Here is a 26,623-nt window from a genome sequence, read left to right as displayed (position 1 = left end):
GTTCAAGCATAACAGAGAATAAACTAAGGAACAACATTACAATATAACAATCTAACATTGATTTTATTAATACAGCGTCCATATACCAGTTTTCGATGGCAAAGCAGAAAACTTAACCAGTTTCATTGATGCATTACATATAATAGAGTCAATAAAAGGCGAACATGAAAACCTAGCTGTCTCTATAATAAAGACAAAGCTAAACGGTGTAGCCAGAAATCTGATTGAATATGAAATAACGGTAGGCGGAGTAATTACCAAATTAAAAAGTAACGTCAAAGGCGAGACTGTAGATGTATTGTCAGCAAAGCTGATGAGTCTACAGCAACGCAATAAAACTGCCAATCAATACACATCAGAGATTGAGTAGATGACGAAGGCTTTAGAAACTGCGTACATAACAGACGGTTTACACTAGAACTAGCAAGAAGTTATTCCACACAGCACGCAGTAAAAGCAATGGCTAACAAGAAAGGAAGGTAACTTCGGCACGCCGAAGTTTATATACCCTTGCAGATAGAACTTCTATGACTGGGAATCAATACAATATAAATTATATATATTTGTGTTAAAAATATTTCACACAAAATTTAAAACTAATATAAATTGGCTATACCTCAAATTTGATGAAAATCTGTTGAAATTAAAAATGTTGTAATTTTTAATTGTTTTAATTTCTCGATCGTTCCTATGGGAGCTATATGATATAATAGCCCGATTTTACACAAAATTGTAGAATAATATGCAATGACTATGTCTCAAATCTGAATAAATTCTGTTGAAAACTGAAAATGTTAATATTTTTTTTTTTTAAATTTTCCGATCATTTCCATGGCAGCTATATGATATAGTCGTCCGATCCGGCCCGTTTCGACATATATACGAGTGAGAGTATAGAGAGACTAGTTTTCGTAGAAACGGACAGACGGACAGACGGGCAGACGGACATGGCTAGATCGACTCGGCTGTTGATCCTGATCAAGAATATATATACTTTAAATGGTCGAAGGTGCCTCCTTCACTGCGTTTTAAACTTCTGACTGAAATTATAATACCCTGCAAGGGTATAAATACTGCACGATTAATAAGGTACAACTTATCATGCAAGCCGGCAATTTCAAAATTCGTAAACAGTTCCACAGAAGCAAGTGGTCGTGGTAACAATTATAGTTACTACCACAATACCAACCATTGGGTCGCGGCAACTACAGAGTAAACTCAAGGGGCGTGGCAGCTCGAACAGAGGCTACAACAACAACAATACAAATAATGTGAAGTAGCCAATGACACTTCGGCAAACTCCCAAAACCCCTTTAAATACTCAACAGTAGAAAACATAACAGTTCATTCTATTAATCTCAGCCAGAATATATTTGTCTCATTCATCCATGTGGCTACCGGAAAAGAACATGTATTTTTGGTAGACTAAGGTACCAAAATCTCTATAGTAAAAGAAAATTCCGATATATTTCAAAACATACAAGAAAATAACAAAATAGATATACGGGGAATAAGCCAAGAAATTACTAAACCCAAAGGCTTAACATCAATTGAAATACAGAATACAAAGTACATAATTCCACACGATTTTCATATCGTAGACTTACACTTAGCTGTCCATTGTGATGGCATATTTGGAATTGATATCACTAAAAAATACAACTGTCAACTAGACTTTCAGCCATCTGAAGATTGGCTTATAATAAAACCAAAAAATGTAAAACTTCCAATTTATGTTCCAATAGCATACAGTTCTGGCAATAACTCAATTCTTTTGCCAGCAAGATCACAAGTCAATAGAAAAATAAAATTAAATTCAAAAGAGGACAGTGTGATAATTCCAACTCAAGAAATTGAGCATGGAATTTATATAGCAAGTACCAGAGCAAACAAAAACTGAGATTAAAAGATGATGAACCCGTATACATAAAAAACTATAGAAGTCTACATAGTCAGGTGAACGAAATTCAAGAGCAAGTCGGAAAATTAATAACCGACTGGATTGTCGAACCCTTTGTATCTGAATACTAAAGCCCATTATATAAGCGATAAGTGATTGACTATCGTCAGATTAATAAGAAATTACTGTCCGATAAATTTCCACTTCCTTGATTTGATGATATTTTAGATCACCTAGGTCGAGTACTTTTCGTCTTGATTTAATGTCAGGATTTCACCAAATAGAACTTGAAAAAAGCTCAAGAGATATAACTTCCTTTTCAACGAGCAATGGCTCGTATCACTTAACGCGATTACCTTTTGGTTTAAAAATAGCGCCAAATTCATTTCGGAGAATGATGACTATTGCATTCTCTGGACTTGAACCTTCACAAGAATTCCTATATATGGATGACTTGATAGTTATAGGTTGCTTCGAAAAACATATGCTTAAAAACTTAACAGAAGTTTTTGGGAAATGTAGGAAATACAACCCAAAGTTACATCCACAAAAATGTTCATTCTTTATGCATGAGGTGACTTTTCTAAGTCATAAGTGCACGGATAAGGGAATACTTCCAGACGACAAGAAATATGACGTCATACTGAATTATCCAGCCCCACACGAAGCAGATAGCGCAACACGTTTTGTAGCATTCTGCAATTACAACAGACGATTCATTAAAAATTTCACCGACTATTCACGGCACATAACACGATTATGTAAAAAGAATGTTCCCTTTGGAATGGACAGCTGAATGCCAAAACGCATTCGAATATTTAAAAACAAAACTTATGGAACCTACCTTGCTACAATATCCCGATTTCATTAAAAAATGTTGTATAATTACTGATGCAAGTAAGCAAGCATGTGGAGCGGTTTTAACTCAAAACCATAACGGACTCCAACTTTCCATTGCATATGCATCAAGAGCCTTTACCAAGGGAGAAAGTAATAAGTGTAGTACCGAGCAGGAACTAACCGTAATATTTAAAGGGAAAAGACAATCACGTAGCCGATGCGTTATCAAGAATAACCATCAAAGAACTACAAAATATAACCGGAAATATTAATAAAGTCACTACAAGATACCAAAGTAGACATAAATCCTGCGCAGGAGAAAAAGAAATAGACTTGCCTAGGCAATCTATAGAAAAAGCTTCAAAGCCCAACGTATACGGAGTCATAAACAATCACGAAGTAGCTAAAGTAGTGACCTTGCACGTAAAAAATATGTTATGTCTATTTAAACATGGAAAAAAATTACTGCAAGATATGATGTTAGCGATTTATATACCAATGGAGTCCTTGACTTAGGTCAGTTTTCCCAAAGGCTTGAGACGTAAGCCGGTATACATAAAATCAACCAAATTAAAGTGGCACCGTGGGAAAATATATTTCGAACACTTTTCAATAGATAATTTCAAGAAAATGGGCAATAAAATATTAAAATCATTGAGAGTAGCGCTACTCAACCCAGTGACCCTAATAAATTCTGAAAAAGAAAAAGAAGCTATTATGTCTACATACCATGATGAACCAATTCAAGGAGGTCATACTGGCATTACCAAAACCTTGGCCAAGGTCATAAGGCATTACTTTTGAAAAGGTATGACTCGATATATTACAGAGTACATACGAAAATGTCTTAAATGCAAAAAAGCGAAAATAACCACGCATACAAAGACCCCATTAACCATTACTGAAACGCCACAAACAGCTTTCGACAGGGTAATCGTAGACACGATCGGTCCACTACCTAAGTCTGAACAAGAGAATGAATACGCAGTTACCTTTATCTGCGATTTAACAAAAAACCTTGTAGCAATACCAATTCCAAATAAAAGTGCAGAAGCAATAGCCAAAGCTGTATTTGAAAATTTTATTCTGAAGTACGGTCCAATGAGGACGTTCATTACGGACATGGAAAAGAATATAAAAATTCTATAATTGAAGATTTATGTAAAAATGTAAATATCAAACACATCTATAGATTTTTATACCCTTGCAGGGTATTATAATTTCAGTCAGAAGTTTGCAACGCAGTGAAGGAGGCACTTCCGACTATATAAAGTATATATATTCTTGATCAGGATCAACAGCCGAGTCGATCAAGCCATGTCCGTCTGTCCGTCTATCATTTTGTCCGTCTGTCCGTTTCGACGCAAACTAGTCTCTCAGTTTTGAAGCTATCTAAATGAAACTTTGTAGTTAGCCTTCTATATGCTATGATATATATGTATATCATATAGCTGCCATAGAAATGATGGGATAATTTTTACAAGTTTTTAACAGAATTTCATAAAATTTGAGATATAGCCATTTTATTATACTCTTCAATTTTGTGTAAAATTTTATAACAATCGGACTACTATATCATATAGCTCCCAGAGGAACGATCGAGAAATTAATACAATTAAATTTATAACTTTTTCAGTTTTCAACTGATTTTCATCAAATCTGAGGTATAGCCATTTTATATTAGTCTTGAACTTTAAGTCAAATTTCATAAAAATCAGACGACTATATCATATAGGTGCCATACAAACGATCGTTTGATGTTGAGGAAAAATGCAAATCTAGTAATGTAAAACTGCAAATATGATATGTATAGGTGAATGAAATGAAAGCAGGTATTACTTCATTGTTTTTAACACAAATATATATAATTTTTATAATTTATATTGTCTGGATTCCTAGTCAAATAAGTTCTATCTGCAAGGGTATACAAACTTCGGCGTGCCGAAGTTAGCTTCATTTCTTGTTTAAATTGTATTAATTCCTACTGATCGAAATTCTATCTGCAAGGGTATATTAACTTTGGCGTGCCGAAGTTAGCGTCTTTGTTTGTAAATAAAACGAAATATAAAATAATTCCCTTGTTTCTCCATAACGGTGCATCTATCTATTAAATGAGCTAAATAAAACCGTTTAAAAAAAGGAAGATTTCCACGATTTTTATACCCTTGCAGGGTATTATAATTTCAGTCAGAAGTTTGCAACGCAGTGAAGGAGGCACTTCCGACTATATAAAGTATATATATTCTTGTGTCAAATTTCATGAAAATCGGGCGACTATATCATATAGGTGCCATACAAATGATCGTTTGATGTAGAGGAAAAATGCAAATCTGTGAATGTAAAACTGCAAATATAATATGTATAGGTGAATGAAATGAAAGCAGGTATTACTTCATTGTTTTTTCACACAAATATGTATAATTTATATTGTATGGATTCCTATTCATAGAAGTTTTTATCTGCAAGGGTATATAAACTTCGGCGTGCCGAAGTTAGCTTCCTTTCTTGTTTTCTATATAAATATATGTAAACTCTGTCCTTAAATTGTTGAAATCCATTTGTCATTTAGGAACAAGCGATTTTAAGTGCATTCGGAGTGCCGAAGTTAGCTTCCTTCTTGTTTGTAAATAAAATAAAATACATAATATTTACCTTGTTCATCCATAACGGTGCATCTATCCATTAAAAAAGGAAGATTTCCACGATTTTTTTCTATATACATATATGTAAGCTCTGTGTCTTTAAATGGTTGAAATCCATTTGCCATTTCGCAACAAGTGATTCCAAGTGCATATATATCTACTTTTTCTGTGTACCCACAAAGGCTTTGATGTAAAACTTCAGGAGCTATCCAGTTTAATTGTTTTTCTTTTCCCCTTGTGGATCCATAAAGAAACTGTGCTTTTCTTCCGTGTTTAATGAAGGTTTGACAGTCACCAAAATTTGATATTGAAGCTTTCATAGAATTTAATAAAATTTGTTTAGCTCGTATAGCTCCATGTACAAAATTATGAGAATGAATATATACAAGCGCCGACAATATATCTTTAACAATTAGTGCTATTAAGGTTTCGGGGAATCCTGTAAAAAAATGTATAATATCTATTAAGGAAAGAAGGCATTTGGAAAAATAAATAATTTACAGTTGTTGGTATTTGAAATGAGGTCGTGTGTTGTGGTGATAAATGTATGAGCATCAAAAATTTGCTCAAAATTTTACCAACAGGCCTGTTTTGGTTTTCACTTTTAATATTCTTGCAGGGTATTTTAATTTTAGTTAGAAAATTACAACGCAGTGAATCAGTGCATGAACAGCCGAGTCGATCTAGCCATGTCTGTCTGTCATTCTGTCCGACTGTAAGTCCGTTTCTACGCAAACTAGTCTCTCAGTTTTCAAGCTATCGGAATGCAACTTTGCAGTTAGTCTTCTGAATCTTCTCTCTCTTCTGGATCAGATGACTATATCATATAGCTGCCATAGGAACAATGGGAAATTAAAAAAGAAGTATATCTTCAATTTTTCAAAAGATTTTCATAAAATATAGAGATCAAGCCATTTTATAATATAGAATTTTGTGTTAAACTTGACAAAAATCGGACACCTATATCATATAGCTGCCATAGGAACAATCGACAAATTTATATAATTAAAATTTTTAAACTTTTTCAGTTTCTTACACATTTTTAACAAATATAAGATATAGCTGTTTTATATTATACTATAATTTTGGTTTTAATTGTATAAAAATCGGTAGACTTTATCATATATGTACATAGGTGCCATATAAATATAAATATAAAGAAAAATTCAAACTTGTGAATGTAAACTGTACCATAAACAACTGTAAATATAATAAGTGTAGGTGACTGTAATGAAATTAGGAATTACTAAGTTGTTTTTGATCAGAAAAAATTATTATTTGTATTGTATTAATTATTAATTACCGAACTTAATCTGTAGAAGTAAACAAATTTCGGCGCACCGAAGTTATCTTCTTTTCATGTTTTTTTTTCGAATTGGGCGAAATTGTTTCATTTCGCCTTTAGCTGCTCTTGTTTTACCTAACTTCTTTAACTCGTTTTGTTATTGGAATGTTTAATATTTATACTGCCTAAAGAGCAGTTGTTTTCAATGGTAAAAAGAGTAGTAGTGTTTTAGTTGTTAAAGCAGAAATTGGCAGTTGTCTTAATTAATTATTTTTTTTTAGCGGGCCGCCAGCCGATAGGGTAAAAAATGGGATTAACAAGATGAACGAGTCATCTACCGTAACTGCGTGTTATACCTATACCCTCTGACTTTCAGGTTCGCAGCTGAAGGGTAATTCCATCTGTGTTTGGACGGAGCCTTCTCAGGGCCGGGCAACCCTGGGTCGTAAGTGGCCTTGCTGTGGCTTAGGGCGAAGCCATGGTAGACTTCTTCAAAGCCCCAAATCCCCTTTGTCCCACCGCGTTCGAGCAAAGCAAGATAGCTAAGAATGAGGCAAAAGGGAAAATTCACCCTAGAGTCGCAGCCGACAAAATCAAAATACTTGCTGTGCTCGGGGATCTCGACGGGTTGGACCAGAGCATGTTTAGTAGTTGATAAATATTAAAACGGTTTTCTTTGTTATAATCACTTTTTATTAATGGACGTTGATGCACAACGGTCAGTACACTCAAGTGGCCCATGTGAAACCAAGCACGTGTCTTTTGGGCCATGTGTTAATAGACGCGATAGGAAATATAGAAAAGAGTACGAGGCTAATAACTGGCGTGCTGCCAGATTGTTTGCCTTCATGTGTACTAAGTGGGTTAGAATTAAATCATTACAATTTGCACACAATACTCTAAAAGGTTCATGCACTTTAAAGAAGGTTATACAGTGGTGTAACACTAAAGGGGTATAGGATCTATCTATCTGACACATCAAGTACGCACTTTCCACGGCACTATGAATGAGGTTATAGATAAAGGTTATAAGGCCAAGCATAGTTCTACGGTTGGTTAAGGATGGTAAGTTATTTGGAGGAATCTATTAGAGTAGGTAATCTTTGGTTTGCATCCCAATTTAAACCGCGTAGATCGAGAAATAAAAAGTTTTTTTGAACTGATTCGATGCGTTAAGTAACATAAAGGTCATTGAATTCCTTCGACCGCCACTTAATAAATCCAAGTGGACGCCCAAATCATCAACAGAATTAATTCTTACCATAGATCAGCAGTTCAGCGTGTAAATAGCAACCATAGGAGCCTTAGAGCCGTTTAATAAGTTTACATGGCACCATGTTTGAAAATTATTAAGATCTGTTTGCAAAACCGACTGGCAGGCGACGTCCTTATATTGTATGCAAAGCTTGACGTCATCCGCGTACATAAGCACTCTGGAGTTAGTCAAAACTTTGGGCAGGTTATTTATAAATAATGTAAACAATAAGGGTCCCAAATGGCTTCCTTGCGGGACGCCAGATTTAACCCATTAGAACTTTAGATAAATTATTCTTAAAGAGGACCTAGTGCGTCCTGCCATTCAGATAACTTGAGATCCAATTAAGAAGTTCTCTTGGAAACCCCATTAAATCGAGTTTTTTTTACGAGGAGTCAAATGTTTTACTGAAATCAGTATAGATTACAACTGTTTAAAAATTATTATGGAAGCCCTTTATAATATAGGAAGAGAGCTCCAAAAGATTTGTTGTTGTTGATCGTCGCTTAATAAAACCATGTTGTATAGAAGCAGCAGGACACGCCAACAGTGTCCTGTACTTCAGTGGGCAACAAAACAACAATAAAGGTAGCCGTGGAAGGTACCGAAGAAAGACAATAGTGGTAGAGGCCAGTACAGAGGAAGTTACATAGGCCGCTGTAGCTCAAGTCGCGTCCACGGTCACAATAACACCTCGAACGTACGTGTCACACAAACAGTTCGGAATACTGCCAGACACCTTTAGATACTCAAAATAAATAAAAAAGTACACACAGCAAACCTTAGTCTGAATATGTTTGTAACCTTTAAAAACACTTCTACAAATAGTACTCTCACAAATCTGCTCGACACAGAAGCAGATAAAGCACTAATTAGAAAAAACCCAGATGTCTTTGATAACATCGATAAAGAACAAACAATAAATATTCAAGCATTGGACATGGCATTTTCACGTCCAATGGCTTAATCCAAATTGAGCTACAGATAGATAGATATATTATTCCACATAAATTTCATTTAGTTCCCAAAGATTTTGCAATACCATGTAATGGAATAATAGGAGTTGACTTCATAAAAACCTTTAATTGCAAACTAGACTGTGAACCAGAAAATAATTGGTTCATACTAAGACCAAATAACCCAAAATACCCCATATATGTCCCTATAAAATTCAGTTCCGGTAATAATTTAATACTATAACCAGCAAGATCTGAAGTTGTCCGAAAGTTAGACGTTAACCTAACATAAGACAGAGTGTTAATCCCTAACCAAGCAATAAAATCTGGTATTTATGATGCAAACACAGTGGCAACATATAATAATACATTTGTCCGTTTATTGAATATAACCAGTACCGACTAATTAGTTGACATAAATAATATCACTTATGAACCTCTTTCGAATTACGAAATAATTCAACCGAACAAAAGTTCGAGAACAGAAGAAGTCATAGCTCAATTAAAAGAACATTTTCCGATACAATTTAAATGACAACTCACTGAATTAAGTTCAAATTATAGTGATATATTCGAACTTGGAAACGAAAAAACCACAACAAATAATTTTTACAAACGAGAATTAAGACTAAAGGATAAAGACCAGTGTAAATTACTGTCCGATAAATTTCCTCTACCCAGAATCGATGACATTCTAGATCAACTAGGTAAAACTAAATACTCATGCCTTATGTCAAGTTTTCAACAAATACAGCTAGAAGAAAGCTCAAGAAATATCACGTCATTTTCAACAAACAATGGATCATATCGCTTCACGCGACTGCCATTTGGTTTAAAAATAGCACCAAATTTATTTCAGAGAATGATGACAATAGCATTCTCAGGTCTGCAACCTTATAAGCATTTCTTTAAATGGACGACGTAATCGTAATTGGACGTTCAGTATCTACGTTAGAGATTAGTGTGTACAAATTAATTATAATTTGCACATAACACTCTAAAAGGTTCATGCAGTTCGAAGGAGGTTCTACAGTGGCGCAACACTAATGGGATGTAGGATGGAAATTGAACTGCCTCAATAAGTCAGCACTATCCACATCACCATGGATAAGGTTAAAAATAAAGGTTATTCCTAGCATCGTTCTACGATTGGCTAAGGACGGTAAGTTAATTAATAGGAGTCTATTTGAGTAGGAAAGTAATTTTTGGTTTAGATCCCAATTTAAGCCGCGTAGAGCGAAAAGTAAAAAGGTCTTTTGAACCAACTCAATGCGTTTACTATGGACGCTGTACTGAGGGTTCCAAACGCAATATTCATACTCCATATAAGGATTTAATAACATAGAGGTCTTTAAATTCTTTCGACCTCCGTGTAATAAATCCAAGCACACCCCTGGCTCTATTCACCATAAACGAAATATGATCGATTAAGTCAAGTTTAGGGTCCAAGCGGGCTGTAGCATGCGTACATATGTACATACATACATACATATAAATAAGACTGCAACACTTTGTTGTTATGCCAACAGAATGCATACATAAGCAGCGACTATATACCAGCCCGCCTAAAGCTAAGTGCTGGATTTACATTGAGATATCCCCTGTGGTACGGGTACTCCCGGCACCTTCGGGCACCGAATCTTTTTAGGCGATCGATCTTAGCGTTCTTGGAATTAATGCTGAGGTTGCAAGCAAGATGGAAGATTTAAATTAGAACCCCGGTGGTTTACGCAAAATTTAAACACAAATCGAGAGCACAAGAAAAAACACGTCCGTTCACTTGGAAAAATACGATCATATTACATGATTTTGATCATATTGTATGTCACAACTTAAAGATATGTAACAGAGGGAATTTTGCTTTTTCTAGCATAGGGGATTTTTATGGGTGGGAGGAGGTGTAAGATTAAACCCTACTCGTAGAACACAAGGTCGAAAACTGGAATGGGTCGATACAGCATTTGTTTTAGGCCTCATATATATCTTCTCCGCGCAAAACGAAATGGGAAAAAATTAAATTGTCCACTTAAAGGTCAGCAACAAAAATATAAGGGTACAATCCTCGGAAAAAGTTCTTGACAAAGAAGTTAGGGACCTTACAAAAATATTAAACAACGCCTTTAATGACACGTGTAGAGTGACATTCTCGAAGAAGCAGTGGACCGAGAAGCTGAGTGACATCAGAAAGAGGGCACAAAAACCCGTCTAAAAATTGGGCACCATACAAAGACGCACAAAAAAAATAAAAGAAAACTAAGGAAGGAATCCTGGAAAAGCTACTGCGAATCGATAGAGGTCATAAGTCGCAGTAACAGTAAGGAACGAGGACTACAACATTAAGGCTAACAGGGAATGGTTAAAAATGAGCCAATATAGAAGAGCGAAACTATGCTGGTCAAATTTCGGCGATAGGATCGCATAAAATAAAGGTGGGGGCTACCCCATAACACAAACTGCAGAAGATGCAAAGCACCAACCGAGCAATAGCACCGGAGCAAAACACTACCAAGCACCAAACCGAGCCGGAATGCGACACTTGGGTGCCCATCAGCTAGAATCGCTGGAAGAAATAGGGAATCGGAATATTTCAGCCATCCTTGCATTTCTATATGATTCGAGATGGTGCTGAGGAAGGCAAAGTCATAACCAGGAACAGAGGGTGTGGATCAAAACCGAGCCCATCTCTATTTAAAGGGCTCAAGATGGGCCTCACCGCTTTAACCTACCTACCATAAAGTACTTTTGATTTCGGCAAGACAAAGTGAAAGTGATAGCGGAAAAACCGATCTCTGTTTTTAAAAATGAAAACGGTAGATTCTTGCATAAGTAACAACCGGACCAAGCCTGTCAGACGTGGAACTAGTATGCACATTTATTGAGAGCGCACTGTACCAAGAACTTGTTATAAACATAGCAGCGGCATACCAGCGCTGAACAAAAAACCCAATTCAAGTGAGCATGAAATATGAATGCCCGGACAAAAGGCCTGCCCAAAGATCATAATTTTTAAATTTATTAAAAAAATAGATCTGTGAAAATATAATAAAAAAAATGTAATGAATTTGGTGAAAAAATTAACACAAAAATGGGATATGCAAAAAATCAACATTAAATAAAAAAAGTCAACTAATGTAAAAAAAAAAACAAAACGAGGAACAAATATAAATAAAATAAATCGAAAAAAAAGAAGATATGCAAAAAAGAATAATAAAAACTACAGCGACCCCCGTGTAATAAATCCAAGCACACCCCTGGCTCTATTCACCATAAACGAAATATGATCGATTAAGTCAAGTTTAGGGTCCAAGCGGGCTGTAGCATGCGTACATATGTACATACATACATACATATAAATAAGACTGCAACACTTTGTTGTTATGCCAACAGAATGCATACATAAGCAGCGACTATATACCAGCCCGCCTAAAGCTAAGTGCTGGATTTACATTGAGATATCCCCTGTGGTACGGGTACTCCCGGCACCTTCGGGCACCGAATCTTTTTAGGCGATCGATCTAAGCGTTCTTGGAATTAATGCTGAGGTTGCAAGCAAGATGGAAGATTTAAATTAAAACCCCGGTGGTTTACGCAAAATTTAAACACAAATCGAGAGCACAAGAAAAAACACGTCCGTTCACTTGGAAAAATACGATCATATTACATGATTTTGATCATATTGTATGTCACAACTTAAAGATATGTAACAGATGGAATTTTGCTTTTTCTAGCATAGGGGATTTTTATGGGTGGGAGGAGGTGTAAGATTAAACCCTACTCGTAGAACACAAGGTCGAAAACTGGAATGGGTCGATACAGCATTTGTTTTAGGCCTCATATATATCTTCTCCGCGCAAAACGAAATGGGAAAAAATTAAATTGTCCACTTAAAGGTCAGCAACAAAAATATAAGGGTACAATCCTCGGAAAAAGTTCTTGACAAAGAAGTTAGGGACCTTACAAAAATATTAAACAACGCCTTTAATGACACGTGTAGAGTGACATTCTCGAAGAAGCAGTGGACCGAGAAGCTGAGTGACATCAGAAAGAGGGCACAAAAACCCGTCTAAAAATTGGGCACCATACAAAGACGCACAAAAAAAATAAAAGAAAACTAAGGAAGGAATCCTGGAAAAGCTACTGCGAATCGATAGAGGTCATAAGTCGCAGTAACAGTAAGGAACGAGGACTACAACATTAAGGCTAACAGGGAATGGTTAAAAATGAGCCAATATAGAAGAGCGAAACTATGCTGGTCAAATTTCGGCGATAGGATCGCATAAAATAAAGGTGGGGGCTACCCCATAACACAAACTGCAGAAGATGCAAAGCACCAACCGAGCAATAGCACCGGAGCAAAACACTACCAAGCACCAAACCGAGCCGGAATGCGACACTTGGGTGCCCATCAGCTAGAATCGCTGGAAGAAATAGGGAATCGGAATATTTCAGCCATCCTTGCATTTCTATATGATTCGAGATGGTGCTGAGGAAGGCAAAGTCATAACCAGGAACAGAGGGTGTGGATCAAAACCGAGCCCATCTCTATTTAAAGGGCTCAAGATGGGCCTCACCGCTTTAACCTACCTACCATAAAGTACTTTTGATTTCGGCAAGACAAAGTGAAAGTGATAGCGGAAAAACCGATCTCTGTTTTTAAAAATGAAAACGGTAGATTCTTGCATAAGTAACAACCGGACCAGGCCTGTCAGACGTGGAACTAGTATGCACATTTATTGAGAGCGCACTGTACCAAGAACTTGTTATAAACATAGCAGCGGCATACCAGCGCTGAACAAAAAACCCAATTCAAGTGAGCATGAAATATGAATGCCCGGACAAAAGGCCTGCCCAAAGATCATAATTTTTAAATTTATTAAAAAAATAGATCTGTGAAAATATAATAAAAAAAATGTAATGAATTTGGTGAAAAAATTAACACAAAAATGGGATATGCAAAAAATCAACATTAAATAAAAAAAGTCAACTAATGTAAAAAAAAAAACAAAACGAGGAACAAATATAAATAAAATAAATCGAAAAAAAAGAAGATATGCAAAAAAGAATAATAAAAACTACAGCGACCCCCGTGTAATAAATCCAAGCACACCCCTGGCTCTATTCACCATAAACGAAATATGATCGATTAAGTCAAGTTTAGGGTCCAAGCGGGCTGTAGCATGCGTACATATGTACATACATACATACATATAAATAAGACTGCAACACTTTGTTGTTATGCCAACAGAATGCATACATAAGCAGCGACTATATACCAGCCCGCCTAAAGCTAAGTGCTGGATTTACATTGAGATATCCCCTGTGGTACGGGTACTCCCGGCACCTTCGGGCACCGAATCTTTTTAGGCGATCGATCTAAGCGTTCTTGGAATTAATGCTGAGGTTGCAAGCAAGATGGAAGATTTAAATTAAAACCCCGGTGGTTTACGCAAAATTTAAACACAAATCGAGAGCACAAGAAAAAACACGTCCGTTCACTTGGAAAAATACGATCATATTACATGATTTTGATCATATTGTATGTCACAACTTAAAGATATGTAACAGATGGAATTTTGCTTTTTCTAGCATAGGGGATTTTTATGGGTGGGAGGAGGTGTAAGATTAAACCCTACTCGTAGAACACAAGGTCGAAAACTGGAATGGGTCGATACAGCATTTGTTTTAGGCCTCATATATATCTTCTCCGCGCAAAACGAAATGGGAAAAAATTAAATTGTCCACTTAAAGGTCAGCAACAAAAATATAAGGGTACAATCCTCGGAAAAAGTTCTTGACAAAGAAGTTAGGGACCTTACAAAAATATTAAACAACGCCTTTAATGACACGTGTAGAGTGACATTCTCGAAGAAGCAGTGGACCGAGAAGCTGAGTGACATCAGAAAGAGGGCACAAAAACCCGTCTAAAAATTGGGCACCATACAAAGACGCACAAAAAAAATAAAAGAAAACTAAGGAAGGAATCCTGGAAAAGCTACTGCGAATCGATAGAGGTCATAAGTCGCAGTAACAGTAAGGAACGAGGACTACAACATTAAGGCTAACAGGGAATGGTTAAAAATGAGCCAATATAGAAGAGCGAAACTATGCTGGTCAAATTTCGGCGATAGGATCGCATAAAATAAAGGTGGGGGCTACCCCATAACACAAACTGCAGAAGATGCAAAGCACCAACCGAGCAATAGCACCGGAGCAAAACACTACCAAGCACCAAACCGAGCCGGAATGCGACACTTGGGTGCCCATCAGCTAGAATCGCTGGAAGAAATAGGGAATCGGAATATTTCAGCCATCCTTGCATTTCTATATGATTCGAGATGGTGCTGAGGAAGGCAAAGTCATAACCAGGAACAGAGGGTGTGGATCAAAACCGAGCCCATCTCTATTTAAAGGGCTCAAGATGGGCCTCACCGCTTTAACCTACCTACCATAAAGTACTTTTGATTTCGGCAAGACAAAGTGAAAGTGATAGCGGAAAAACCGATCTCTGTTTTTAAAAATGAAAACGGTAGATTCTTGCATAAGTAACAACCGGACCAGGCCTGTCAGACGTGGAACTAGTATGCACATTTATTGAGAGCGCACTGTACCAAGAACTTGTTATAAACATAGCAGCGGCATACCAGCGCTGAACAAAAAACCCAATTCAAGTGAGCATGAAATATGAATGCCCGGACAAAAGGCCTGCCCAAAGATCATAATTTTTAAATATATTAAAAAAATAGATCTGTGAAAATATAATAAAAAAAATGTAATGAATTTGGTGAAAAAATTAACACAAAAATGGGATATGCAAAAAATCAACATTAAATAAAAAAAGTCAACTAATGTAAAAAAAAAAACAAAACGAGGAACAAATATAAATAAAATAAATCGAAAAAAAAGAAGATATGCAAAAAAGAATAATAAAAACTACAGTGAGGATAGTCTGCGCGATGACCAGCAGCGGCACCGTTAAAAACAAAAGGCCTGAGCCTGTGCGATGACCAGCATCGGCGCCGCCTGAATCCACGATTTTCAGGAAGTTGCTCCTATCGAGCAAAGGGACGCACCGAGCATTAAGGAGGCTCTGAGTACAGGGCAAAGACCAAGAAACAGGAAAAACACAAAACAAAAGGGGTGGAAGAAAAGTTAAACAGCTTCAGCAGCGACTTTTAATAAAGGATCTGATGACCCAGGAAAGAAGCGCAAAGAAGCTTCAGGACCTCAACAAAAAACTTTGTAATGGTGCGAAGTAACGCAGGAAGGCAATGTCTGACCTGCCCGTAGTATAAACAAGCATATGCGAGAAAGCGCTTGCTTCCAACTAAATTTAAAACAAATGATGCTGCGCGAAAGCGCTTGCAAAAATTGCAAAAAAACTGATATGCTACTACTAACACATATGACTGAATTTTTAATTGTATAAATGAATATTGTACGCCAGTCACATTCCCTCTAACAATTTTCCACGTCTCTGGCACTGGGTATAACGCCCAGATGCAAATACAAAAAACAATTTATATGTGTATTCTTGCGTTACTCAGATATAGAATTAAAAACAAAATATTTTAGATGCTAAAATGGATAGATTTTATAACTTAAACCAGAATTTCCTTACAAAAGCCATAAAAGTCCTGAACGGATACAGGGATTAGTCCTCTACATTAAACTAGAAAAAGCTATAATTTTGGCAACACTGCCTTATGTAAAAGTAAAAATAGTTGACTATAAGCATCCCAAATAAATAAATAAAGTAGAAGTGGTAGATGTGTCGCCACATTTTGAATTGGTTACTACAATTTTGATAGCTGTATTGCCTATTTTGGTGGCAGATTTTTTACTAAAATTGTATTGCTTCATAAAAAATCACTAAAAAAGAAATACATAAGCAGAGGTAACGACTTCGACAAAATTAAAAAAAAAAATTCTTATTCTGTTAATTAAATCTATTATGGAATGGGAGCAACTCAGTCTCCAGATTAGAGAGATTGAAGACAATTTTGCTAAGTCTTACAAGTGTGCAAGCCAAAATAGAAATATTCAGAAAGAAACACTAAATAAACATGCCGAAATTCTCGTTAATTCTTTCAACAAGGCAAGAAGTTTAGTGCACGAAAATAGGAAAACGATAAACGATGCGAACTGGTCAAGAATATCTAAATTGTTGATCAAGTTACGTCTTAATTTAATAAATGTCAAGTTAAGGTATCATTTAAATATTTCGATTCCAACAATCCTACTCTTTGACGATTGATAACAGCAAAGAAAAGGAAGAAAATTCAACGGAAGAAGATTCCGAATAGGGTGAAGAAACTTTTAATGAAAAAGATCTACAGGATCTAACAATTCCTGCGGTAATAACATTACCGGAACAGGAGGAATCTGATTTGGAGCCTACCACAGAAGATAGAAAAGAAAATATAATGGCAGACCCAACAGCCCAAAGGGCATACATTATAGAAATCTCAGGTACCATTCCCGAGTTCAATGACCAATAGTTGCACCTTCATAGATTCGTTACGAAGTTAGTAAATCTAACCAAAGGTACATATGAGCCTGGCAGTCGAAGTAATTAAATCCAAAATAATAGGATCTTCACTGTACAGAGTACAAAATAAAACCAGAATAGACGCAATAATAAAGAAATTGCAAGAAGCAGTAGTCGGCGAAACATCCGTCACTATAAAAGCTAAACTGTGGGTAACTAAACAAAAAGCTAAAACTGCTGAAAAGTTTACCAGTGAAATTGAAAATTTCCGAAAACTTTTGGAAGTTTCATACATTGATTCATTCATACATGCCGACAATGCAAACGCAGTGCTATATACCCAAAGAGGCCGAAGTCATCATGATAGTTATAACAATAGAGGTAACTGTCGCGGAAGAGGCAATAGTCGTGGTAATGGTAATAACCACTATAATAACAATAACAATGGCAACAACAATAATAATGTAAGAATGGCTCAAAACGCCCAAAACTCTTTGGATGTTCAGAAGTAGAGAACATTAAGATTCACGCCATCAATATAAGTTTTAACACATTTATAGTATTTATAAACGTAGAAAAGAATTAATATTATTAATAGACACTGGTGCAGAAATATCATTGCTAAAAGAAAGTTCCGATGTTTTCAAATACATCCAAACAGATACATTAATTAATATACTGGGAATAAGTCAAGAAGTCACAGATCTGGCTTCTATAGAAATAAAAACCTCAATATATATATATATGATAATTCCACAATTCAATTAGATTTTAAGTCATGCGAAGATTGGCCTATAATTAGACCGAATAATCTAAAATACCCAATTTATGTTCCGATAACATACAGTTCTGGCAACAATTCTATTGTTTTGCCAGCAAGTTCCACGTCCGAAAAGTTCAGCTAAACTCATTAGAAGACAGTGTTTTTGTTACGAACCAGCTTGGCATTTATATAGCAAATACCATAGCTACAGTTACAAATGCTTTTATGAGAATATTAAATACAACGAATACAGATAAAATAGTAAGCATAAATAATTTAAAATACGAACCACTTTCAAACTACGATGTAGTTAAAACAGACCCAGGAAATAGAGAAAAGTCAATTTTAACACAACTATCTAAAAACTTCCCCCCACAAATCCAAATTCAATTAAAAACCTTATGAACCTTATGAAAACAAGAAAGGAAGCTAACTTCGGCACGCCGAAGTTTATAAACCCTTGCACATAGAACTTCGATGACTAGGAATCCATACAATATAAATTATATAAGTTATGAAGATAATGACCGATCGTCCGAAAGCTCGCTCCGGCCAAATTGCTGACCCAGCGTCTGGCCGGAAGCTCGTGCATAGCCGGCAAACACTGCCCATTGGAGTGGCCGCTATGAGTTCCGCTTTTGTTAGTTCTTAAGTTCAGTTCTGATTTGACATTCATTGAATAAAGAGCCACTGCTCATAAACTTAACTCCGACTAATTGTCGTTAAACTTTATTATTCATCACCTGTCTGAGTCCCTAGGCCAGCGGGTAAAAGGAGGGCAGTCACCCTCTCACCATAATCTTCCTAATTCATCATTGGGAAATCTACGGCCAGCCGGCTAGAAGAAACTAAAGGGCCTGTTGCCCCAACTCTACAACACCAAGAATAATCCGTGTCGAAGTGGATCTTGCCTACGGCAAATTCTCGTCGGATCATATCTTATTAATTGCCGCCCAACATCTAGAAGTACCCACTATTACAAATCGGGGAAACATGTAAGTGAGCACCTCTTACTTTATGCTTTCCTTTCTGCATTAGATTAGCTTCAAACCTAATGAAATAAATCGCTGCCAGAATAACTTCTGCAGCTCCACTTTAATATTTTTGTGTTAAATTTATTTTAAATAAAAATTAATTAACCCATAATTTGATTGACAATTTAATAGTGAATTATATTTGCGATAATAATATTTGTTCTCTGCTGTCTGTGTATTGTTTGCATTTTATTTTTTTGCCAAAAATAGGTACGGATATTAGATATCTCGGCCTAAGCGCTAGGCCGCCGCTAACGAACAAATTAGTCGTGAATTTATTTAAAATTATTTTTCACTAAATATCGGCGTTTAATTCTGCCGTTTGGATATTCATAAATTGTGAATTTATTTATATTATTCGTTGTGTCTTTTTGCTTAGACCCTAAATTCTTAGTATTTGTCTCGCAGTACATTTTTTTATTGCCCCCACTCCACTGCTGGGAACCCGATACTGCTGCATATGCATTTGTGTGGCAAATTGTTGTTATTTGTTTCTTTGTTTCTCATGGCGGAGGCTCAGTCCCCGCATACCCCTGACCCTATCGCTGCTTGACAGGGCACCGGCTCGATTCGACGAGCTCAGAAACTTTGTTGCTAAAGCGGCGGCTCCGTCCCCGCACACCCTTGGCCATGCCAATTGCCTTCATGGGCAGAATACCTTGAGCAAGCATTCCCTTACCAGCGCGATTTAGCTTGGCCACATATGAGCTCCCCATTCCAGCAGTACAGGGAGAATAAACCATTCGCTAGTGACTCAGAGTCTGATAGTGAAGGGCCCCCGCGTACGAACCCCACAGTAGAAACTATGGACCCAGAGCAGCTTAAAGCTATAATTCAGGCCGCGGTTAACCATGCCTTGGCAGAAAGGGTCAACAAAGAACAGGAATTACGCCAAGCCATAGAGCAGTTGGCCGCCCAAGTGGCAGCGGTGCAAGTCGCACCCACACAAACAGAGGCTCCAAAAATCAAGGTTTATGAGCCCATTGATATCAAAGGCAATGTTCAATGCAACGAGCCTTTAGATGCCGTTAAATGCCTGCCGGAATTTACGGGAGCACAAGAAACATACGTCTCTTGGCGGCAAGCGGCAGTAGCCGCATATTATATTTTTAGAAATTATGTTGATAGCTCACGCCATTATCAGGCGGTAGTCATAATTAGGAGTAAGATTAGGGGCCCTGCCGATGCAGTGCTATCCTCGTTCGGCACTATATTGAATTTTGATGCGATTATAGACCGCCTCGATTTCACATATAGTGACAAACGACAGATTCACGTCATCGAGCAGGAGATGGGTACCCTCAGACAGGGAAGCCTCACGCTCCTGCAATACTATGACGAGGTCGAGAAAAAACTCACCTTGCTCACTAATAAGGCAACTTTGTCGTACGAAGCATCGGCGGCAAGAGTTTTATGCGAACAATTCCGGGATGATGCGCGTTTTTATTTCAGGCCTCAAGCGCAGCCTCTCCGATGTCCTCTTCTCGGCAAAGCCGAAGGACATGCCAACTGCCTTGGCGTTGGCTCAAGAAGTGGAATCAAACCACGAGAGGTACACCTTCGCGGCATCGTTCGCAAAGAGCCTGGAGGATAGGGACAAGAAGCAAGTTCCAAAGGCGCAAGATCGCCAACAAACGTCCTATCAAGGGCACTCCCAAGTGAGTGCGGGCAAAAACCCGCACTTCACTAAACAACACAAGGCTCAGGTGCACTCCGCTCCGAGCAGCGACAGGCGTCGTAAAAACACGCCAGAGCCCATGGATGTTGACCCTTCAATGTCTAGGATGCTCAAGCCATCTCAAGCGCCGGCCTACCAGAATAGGAAGCCGGCCAGATCCGACCGATCCGGCCCGCACAAAAGGCAGAGGGTAAACCACATTACTCAGGGCCCAAATGAACCCGAAGGTTACACCGCCGCAGCTTCAAGCGCGGCACAAGAAATAAGTGACGATGCTGTCCATGAATACGATTCGGACGCAATTAATTTTTTAGGGGAAAATCCCTGCTACCCGTCATCAGACGAAGAGTAGCGGGGGTAGATATGAGACTTTTAATAGATACGGGCGCGGCAAAAAATTTCATCCGTCCATACGAGGGATTGAAAGGCGTCCGCCCGGTAGAATCGCCGTTCACGATACATTCGATCCATGGCGTCACCAATATCACCAAAAAGTGCTACGTTTCCCTATTTAACTTGAAGGCCACGTTCTTCATTTTACCAGATTTGTCCTCCTTTGATGCCATAATTGGTCTTGACCTGTTAAAACAGGCAGGGGCATCGCTTTGTCTAGCTTCCGGCCACCTCAAATGGGGCTCCGAAGCAGAGAAGTTAGAATTCCAATCGTGCCCCGACGTCAATTTTACCAACATTGATTGCTCGGACGCGCCGCCTCTAGTTAGAGAGGCCTTTACCAAAAATCCTGGGCGAACGAAAGAAAGCCCTTGCAAACCCCAACGAGGCCCTGCCTTACAACACGTCGGTGGTAGCTACCATCAGGACGGTAAGCGAGGAGCCCATTTATGCCAAGCTTTACCCATACCCAATGGGGGCTGCAGATTTTGTCAACAGCGAAATCCAAGAGCTGCTAAAAAATGGCATAATACAAAAGTCAAAGTCCCCCTACAATAACCCAATATGAGTAGTAGACAAAAAGGGCACTGACGAAGCGGGCAACCGCAAAATGCGACTCGTGTTAGACTTTCGCAAATTGAACGAGAGGACGATACCCGATCGCTATCCCATGCCAAATATCTCTATGATACTAGGGAATTTAGGCAAAGCCAAATACTTCACGACACTTGATCTGAAATCAGGCTACCACCAGATCACTCTGGCAGAGCGCGACCGCGAAAAGACTTTTTTTTCCGTTAACGGAGGAAAATACGAATTTCGCCGGCTTCCATTTGGGTTGAAGAATGCTGCCAGCATCTTCCAAAGAACCATCGACGACATACTGCGAGAGTAGATTGGCAAATTTTGCTATGTCTATGTCGATGATGTCATCGTTTTCTCAGAAGACGAAAACGCCCACATACGGCATGTGGATTGGGTTCTTAAGAGCCTGCACGACGCCAACATGAGGGTGTCAGCACAAAAATCGCGTTTCTTTAAAAAGAGCGTTAGTTTTTTGGGATTTATTGTCACTAATAAAGGTGCCACAACTGACCCAAAAAAAACCAAGGCCATACAGGAATTCCCCGAACCCAAAAATGTTTTCGAGGTGAGATCGTTCCTTGGCCTGGCCAGTTATTACCGATGCTTCATCAAAGATTGTGCATCAATAGCTAGGCCTATATCGGAAATTCTTAAAGGGGAGCATGGAAGTGTCAGTAGGCACAGATCCAAAAATATCCAGGTGCAATTTAGCAAGCAGCAACGGCTTGCTTTCCATAAGTTGCGTAACATTCTGGCTTCAGAGGATGTCATCCTCAGCTATCCCGACTACAAGTAGGCCTTCGATCTAACGACGGATGCCTCGGCATTTGGCATTGGCTCGGTACTTTCCCAAGAGGGAAGACCCATTACTATGATATCTAGGACCCTAAAGGACCGAGAGGTTAACTACGCTACTAACGAGCGTGAACTGTTAGCCATAGTTTGTGCACTGGCCAAATTACGCCATTATTTATATGCAGTAAGAGATATAAATATCTATACTGAGTACCAACCGTTGACATTCGCAGTATCGTAATCCAATCCGAATGCGAAAATCAAACGATGGAAAGCCCGCATCGACGAGTCCGGCGCCAAAATGTTTTACAAGCCCGGCAAAGAAAACCTCGTTGCGGATGCCCTCTCAAGACAGCAACTTAACGTTCTGGGAGAGGATGAAGCTTTTTCCAGCGCAGCCACAATTCACAGTGAGCTGTCGCTCACCCACATAATTGAAACTACGAATAAGCCCCTGAATTGCTTTCAAAACCAGATAACTCTGGTGGTGGAGGCACGCTTTCCGTCGAAACGCAGCTTCGTACTCTTTGGAAACAAGAGACGACATAGCATCGACTTCACTTGCAAAGAGTCATTGCTCGAAGAGCTCGCGGATATTATTGTTCCTAAAGGCGTAAACGCCATTCATTGTGATTTGCATACGCTAGCAATGATACAGGACGTATTGGTTCGGCAATTCCCGGCCACCAAGTTTTGGCACTGCAAAAACCGCGTGACGGATATTTTTGCAGTCGCTGAGAGGCGAGAAGTCCTCACCGTTGAGCACAACAGGGCTCACAGATCGGCCCAGGAAAATGTGAAGCAGGTACTCTCAGAATACTACTTCCCAAAAATGGCAAAGCTAGCGAGCGAAATCGTCGCTAATTGTAGGACATGCGCTAGGGCGAAATATGACAGGCACCCCAAAAAGCATGAGCTTTGAGAAACATCGCTCCCATCTCATGTAGGAGAAATGCTACACATAGACATTTTCTCCACGGACAAGAAATATTTCCTCACGTGCATTGACAAATTCTCGAAATTTGCCATGGTCCAACCAATTCCCTCTAGAACCATAGAGGACCTGAAACCGGCATTACTACTGCTGATGAATGTTTTCCCTAGAGCCAAGGTCATATATTGCGACAACGAACCATCGTTAAACTCGCACACCATTTTGACCATGCTGGAAAACCATTTCGGCGTTAGCGTTTCAAACGCACCGCCCTCCACAGTGTCTCAAACGGACAAGTGGAGCGCTTCCACAGCACTCTGGTGGAGCTCGCCAGATGCCTTAAAATTGATAAAGGCATCAGTAACACCGTCGAGCTGATCTTACTGGCCACAGCCAGGTACAATAAATCTATCCATTCGGTCATCGACAAGAGGCCAGCTGACGTGATTCAAACACAGTCAGAAGAACCACTGTATGAGGTTCAGGATAAGATTAGGATCGCCCAAGATAAGCTCAGGATAGGGAAAATGCTTCCCGACAAAACAGGGTGTTCGAAGTTGGCGAAAAAGTCCTAGTAAAATCCAACAGGCGACTAGGCAACAAACTCTCTCCATTGTGTGAAGAGAAAGTTGTGGAAGCAGACATGGGGACCACAGTCCTCATTAAGGGGAGGGTGGTCCACAAGGACAACCTTAGGTAGACGAAGCATGGTCATGTTGACTTGATTCGTCTTATAATTTTTTACCACCTTTTTTCATATTTTTTATTCCTAGCCACTTGGCATAAGTTTTTTATTTTTATTTTTTATTTGTCATTATCATTATTTTTACTTAAGCTTTTCTGTGCTTTATTTTTATATGTTTGGTGGTGGGCTTCTTGAATTTTGCAAAACACTACAATAAATCCGAAAATTACAGGTTCGCTCCTATACCTCTGTTATTCCTGTTTTGACCCTAAAATCGGCACACGTCACCGACTACTCGCAGGCCAAATACATTCCCAGCATTGATGGTCGATTATTAATATGGGAAGAATTTGCATTCTTGAGACACACGGCAAATCTCTCAGAATACAGGCGCGTGGTGGAAGAGACTAATGACATGATTCACATGTTTCCCCAGTCGCACATGCAGAAACTTTTGAGCGTAGATGTCGCTCACTTGCGTGACCTGCTCGAGTCACTGAGCATCCACCACAGAGTAGCTAGGAGTTTAGACTTCTTGGGAGCGGCGTTAAAGGTAGTGGCGGGAATGCCAGACGCGGAGGATTTTGAAAAAATCAGACTAACAGAATTCCAACTCATTAATGCTAACAATAGACAGGTCAATATTAACAGTAAAGTACAGGAACAAATAAATAACATTACTATCACTGTCAATCAAATTCTGAGGTCGGCTAAAGAATCCCAAATTGATTCAGGACACCTATTGTCTCGGAATAGGATGATTACAATGGAGCTGCAAAATTTATTGCTTGCAATAGCGCTCGCCTAGATCATGCAGACCTAGAAAGTATGTGGATAGAGGAGCCCACAGATACCCCCATCAAAGATATATTGTCCGTTGCGTCCGTTAAAGTCTTACAATCCACTAACATTATTCATTTCATTATTAAGTTTCCTAAAATTAAGTCAGCTTGCATCAAAATTACAATTTTTCCCGTGTCGCATCACGACACAATGCTCAGACTGGAGGACAAGGTTCTAGCGGATTGCGACGGAGAAATCCACACAGTAAAAAATTGCTCCGTGTCATCAGGGGTCACATTTTGTCAACTGGCGCTGAGAAGATCTTGCGCCCAGGAACTCCACGCGGGAGGGATTGCGCACTGCGATATCCAGCATAGCGATCTGCATCCCATCACCTATGTGGACGAGGGAATCCTCATCATAAACGATCGCCCGGCTCGTGTGAGTGTGGACAATGGCACCTACGTCCACTTGCAAGGAACACACCTTATCACCTTCACCGAGAGTGCCACGGTTAATGAAACCCGATATATCAATCATGATATGGCCCAGTAGAGGGCACCAGGAGTAGCCAGCTCGCCTTCCCTGAACATTTCTCTGGAGCACAATATACTTAGCCTCCCATACCTTCACCGCTTGAGTGAACGTAACCTGGAGCATATCAAGAGATTTGGGGAAGAGGTCAACAACTAACGCTCGCACCAGATAGTGCTAGTCGGGGGAGCAGTTTGCTGCGCGTTGATTTGTATCGGCCTTACTTATAAATAAATAAAGGTGATTGCCCAAATAGGGTCGGCCGAGGGCGGCCTTAATCTTGAGGGGGGAGTAGTTAACTAAGTTAACCGGGCGACGGCAATGACCGATCGTCCGAAAGCTCGCTCCGGCCAAATTGCTGACCCAGCATCTGGCCGGAAGCTCGTGCATAGCCGGCAAACACTGCCCATTGGAGTGGCCGCTATGAGTCCCGCTTTTGTTAGTTCTTAAGTTCAGTTCTGATTTGACATTCATTGAATAAAGAGCCACTGCTCATAAACTTAACTCCGACTAATTGTCGTTAAACTTTATTATTCATCACCTGTCTGAGTCCCTAGGCCAGCGGGTAAAAGGAGGGTAGTCACCCTCTCACCATAATCTTCCTAATTCATCATTGGGAAATCTACGGCTAGAAGAAACTAAAGGGCCTGTTGCCCCAACTCTACAACACCAAGAATAATCCGTGTCGAAGTGGATCTTGCCTACGGCAAATTCTCGTCGGATCATATCTTATTAATTTATATATTTATGTTAAAAAGCAATGAAATAATACCTGCTTTCATTTCATTCACCTATACATATTATATTTTTAGTTTTACATTTACCGGTTTTACTTTTTTCCTCTCCATCTAGCGATCGTTTGTATGGCACCTATATGATATAATCGTCCGGTTTTCGTTAAAATTGACACAAAATTTTAAACTAATATAATATGGCTATATCTCAACTTTGATAAAATTCTGTTGAAAACTGAAAAGTTATCATTTTTAATTGTATTTATTAATTTCTCGATCGTTCCTATGGGAGCTATATAATATAGTAGTGCGATTTTCATAAAATTTTACACAAAATTT

The 26,623-nt window shown here is 38.7% G+C and overlaps 1 protein-coding gene across 3 annotated transcripts in view; it reads right to left on the bottom strand.

The window, feature by feature from the left end:
* Positions 1 to 26,623, bottom strand: part of Stlk (Ste20-like kinase) — an 80,372-nt gene that overhangs the window by 41,146 nt on the left and 12,603 nt on the right. For all 3 annotated transcript variants that reach the window (XR_015270871.1, XR_015270870.1, XM_086829431.1), the window contains exon 3: positions 5,393 to 5,821. Coding sequence is in view for 1 of the 3 variants with exons in the window: in XM_086829431.1 (XP_086685557.1) it covers positions 5,393 to 5,821 (429 nt within the window). In the remaining 2 variants the exon portion in view is untranslated. The remainder of the gene's footprint in view (positions 1 to 5,392; positions 5,822 to 26,623) is intronic.

Source organism: Drosophila serrata, unplaced genomic scaffold (assembly GCF_035046125.1).
Source record: "Drosophila serrata isolate PLE 108 unplaced genomic scaffold, ASM3504612v1 contig_208, whole genome shotgun sequence".
NCBI classification, from domain to species: Eukaryota; Metazoa; Arthropoda; class Insecta; order Diptera; family Drosophilidae; genus Drosophila; species Drosophila serrata.
Note: the sequence above shows the minus strand (reverse complement) of the source record. Positions and strands in the feature narration are given on the sequence as shown.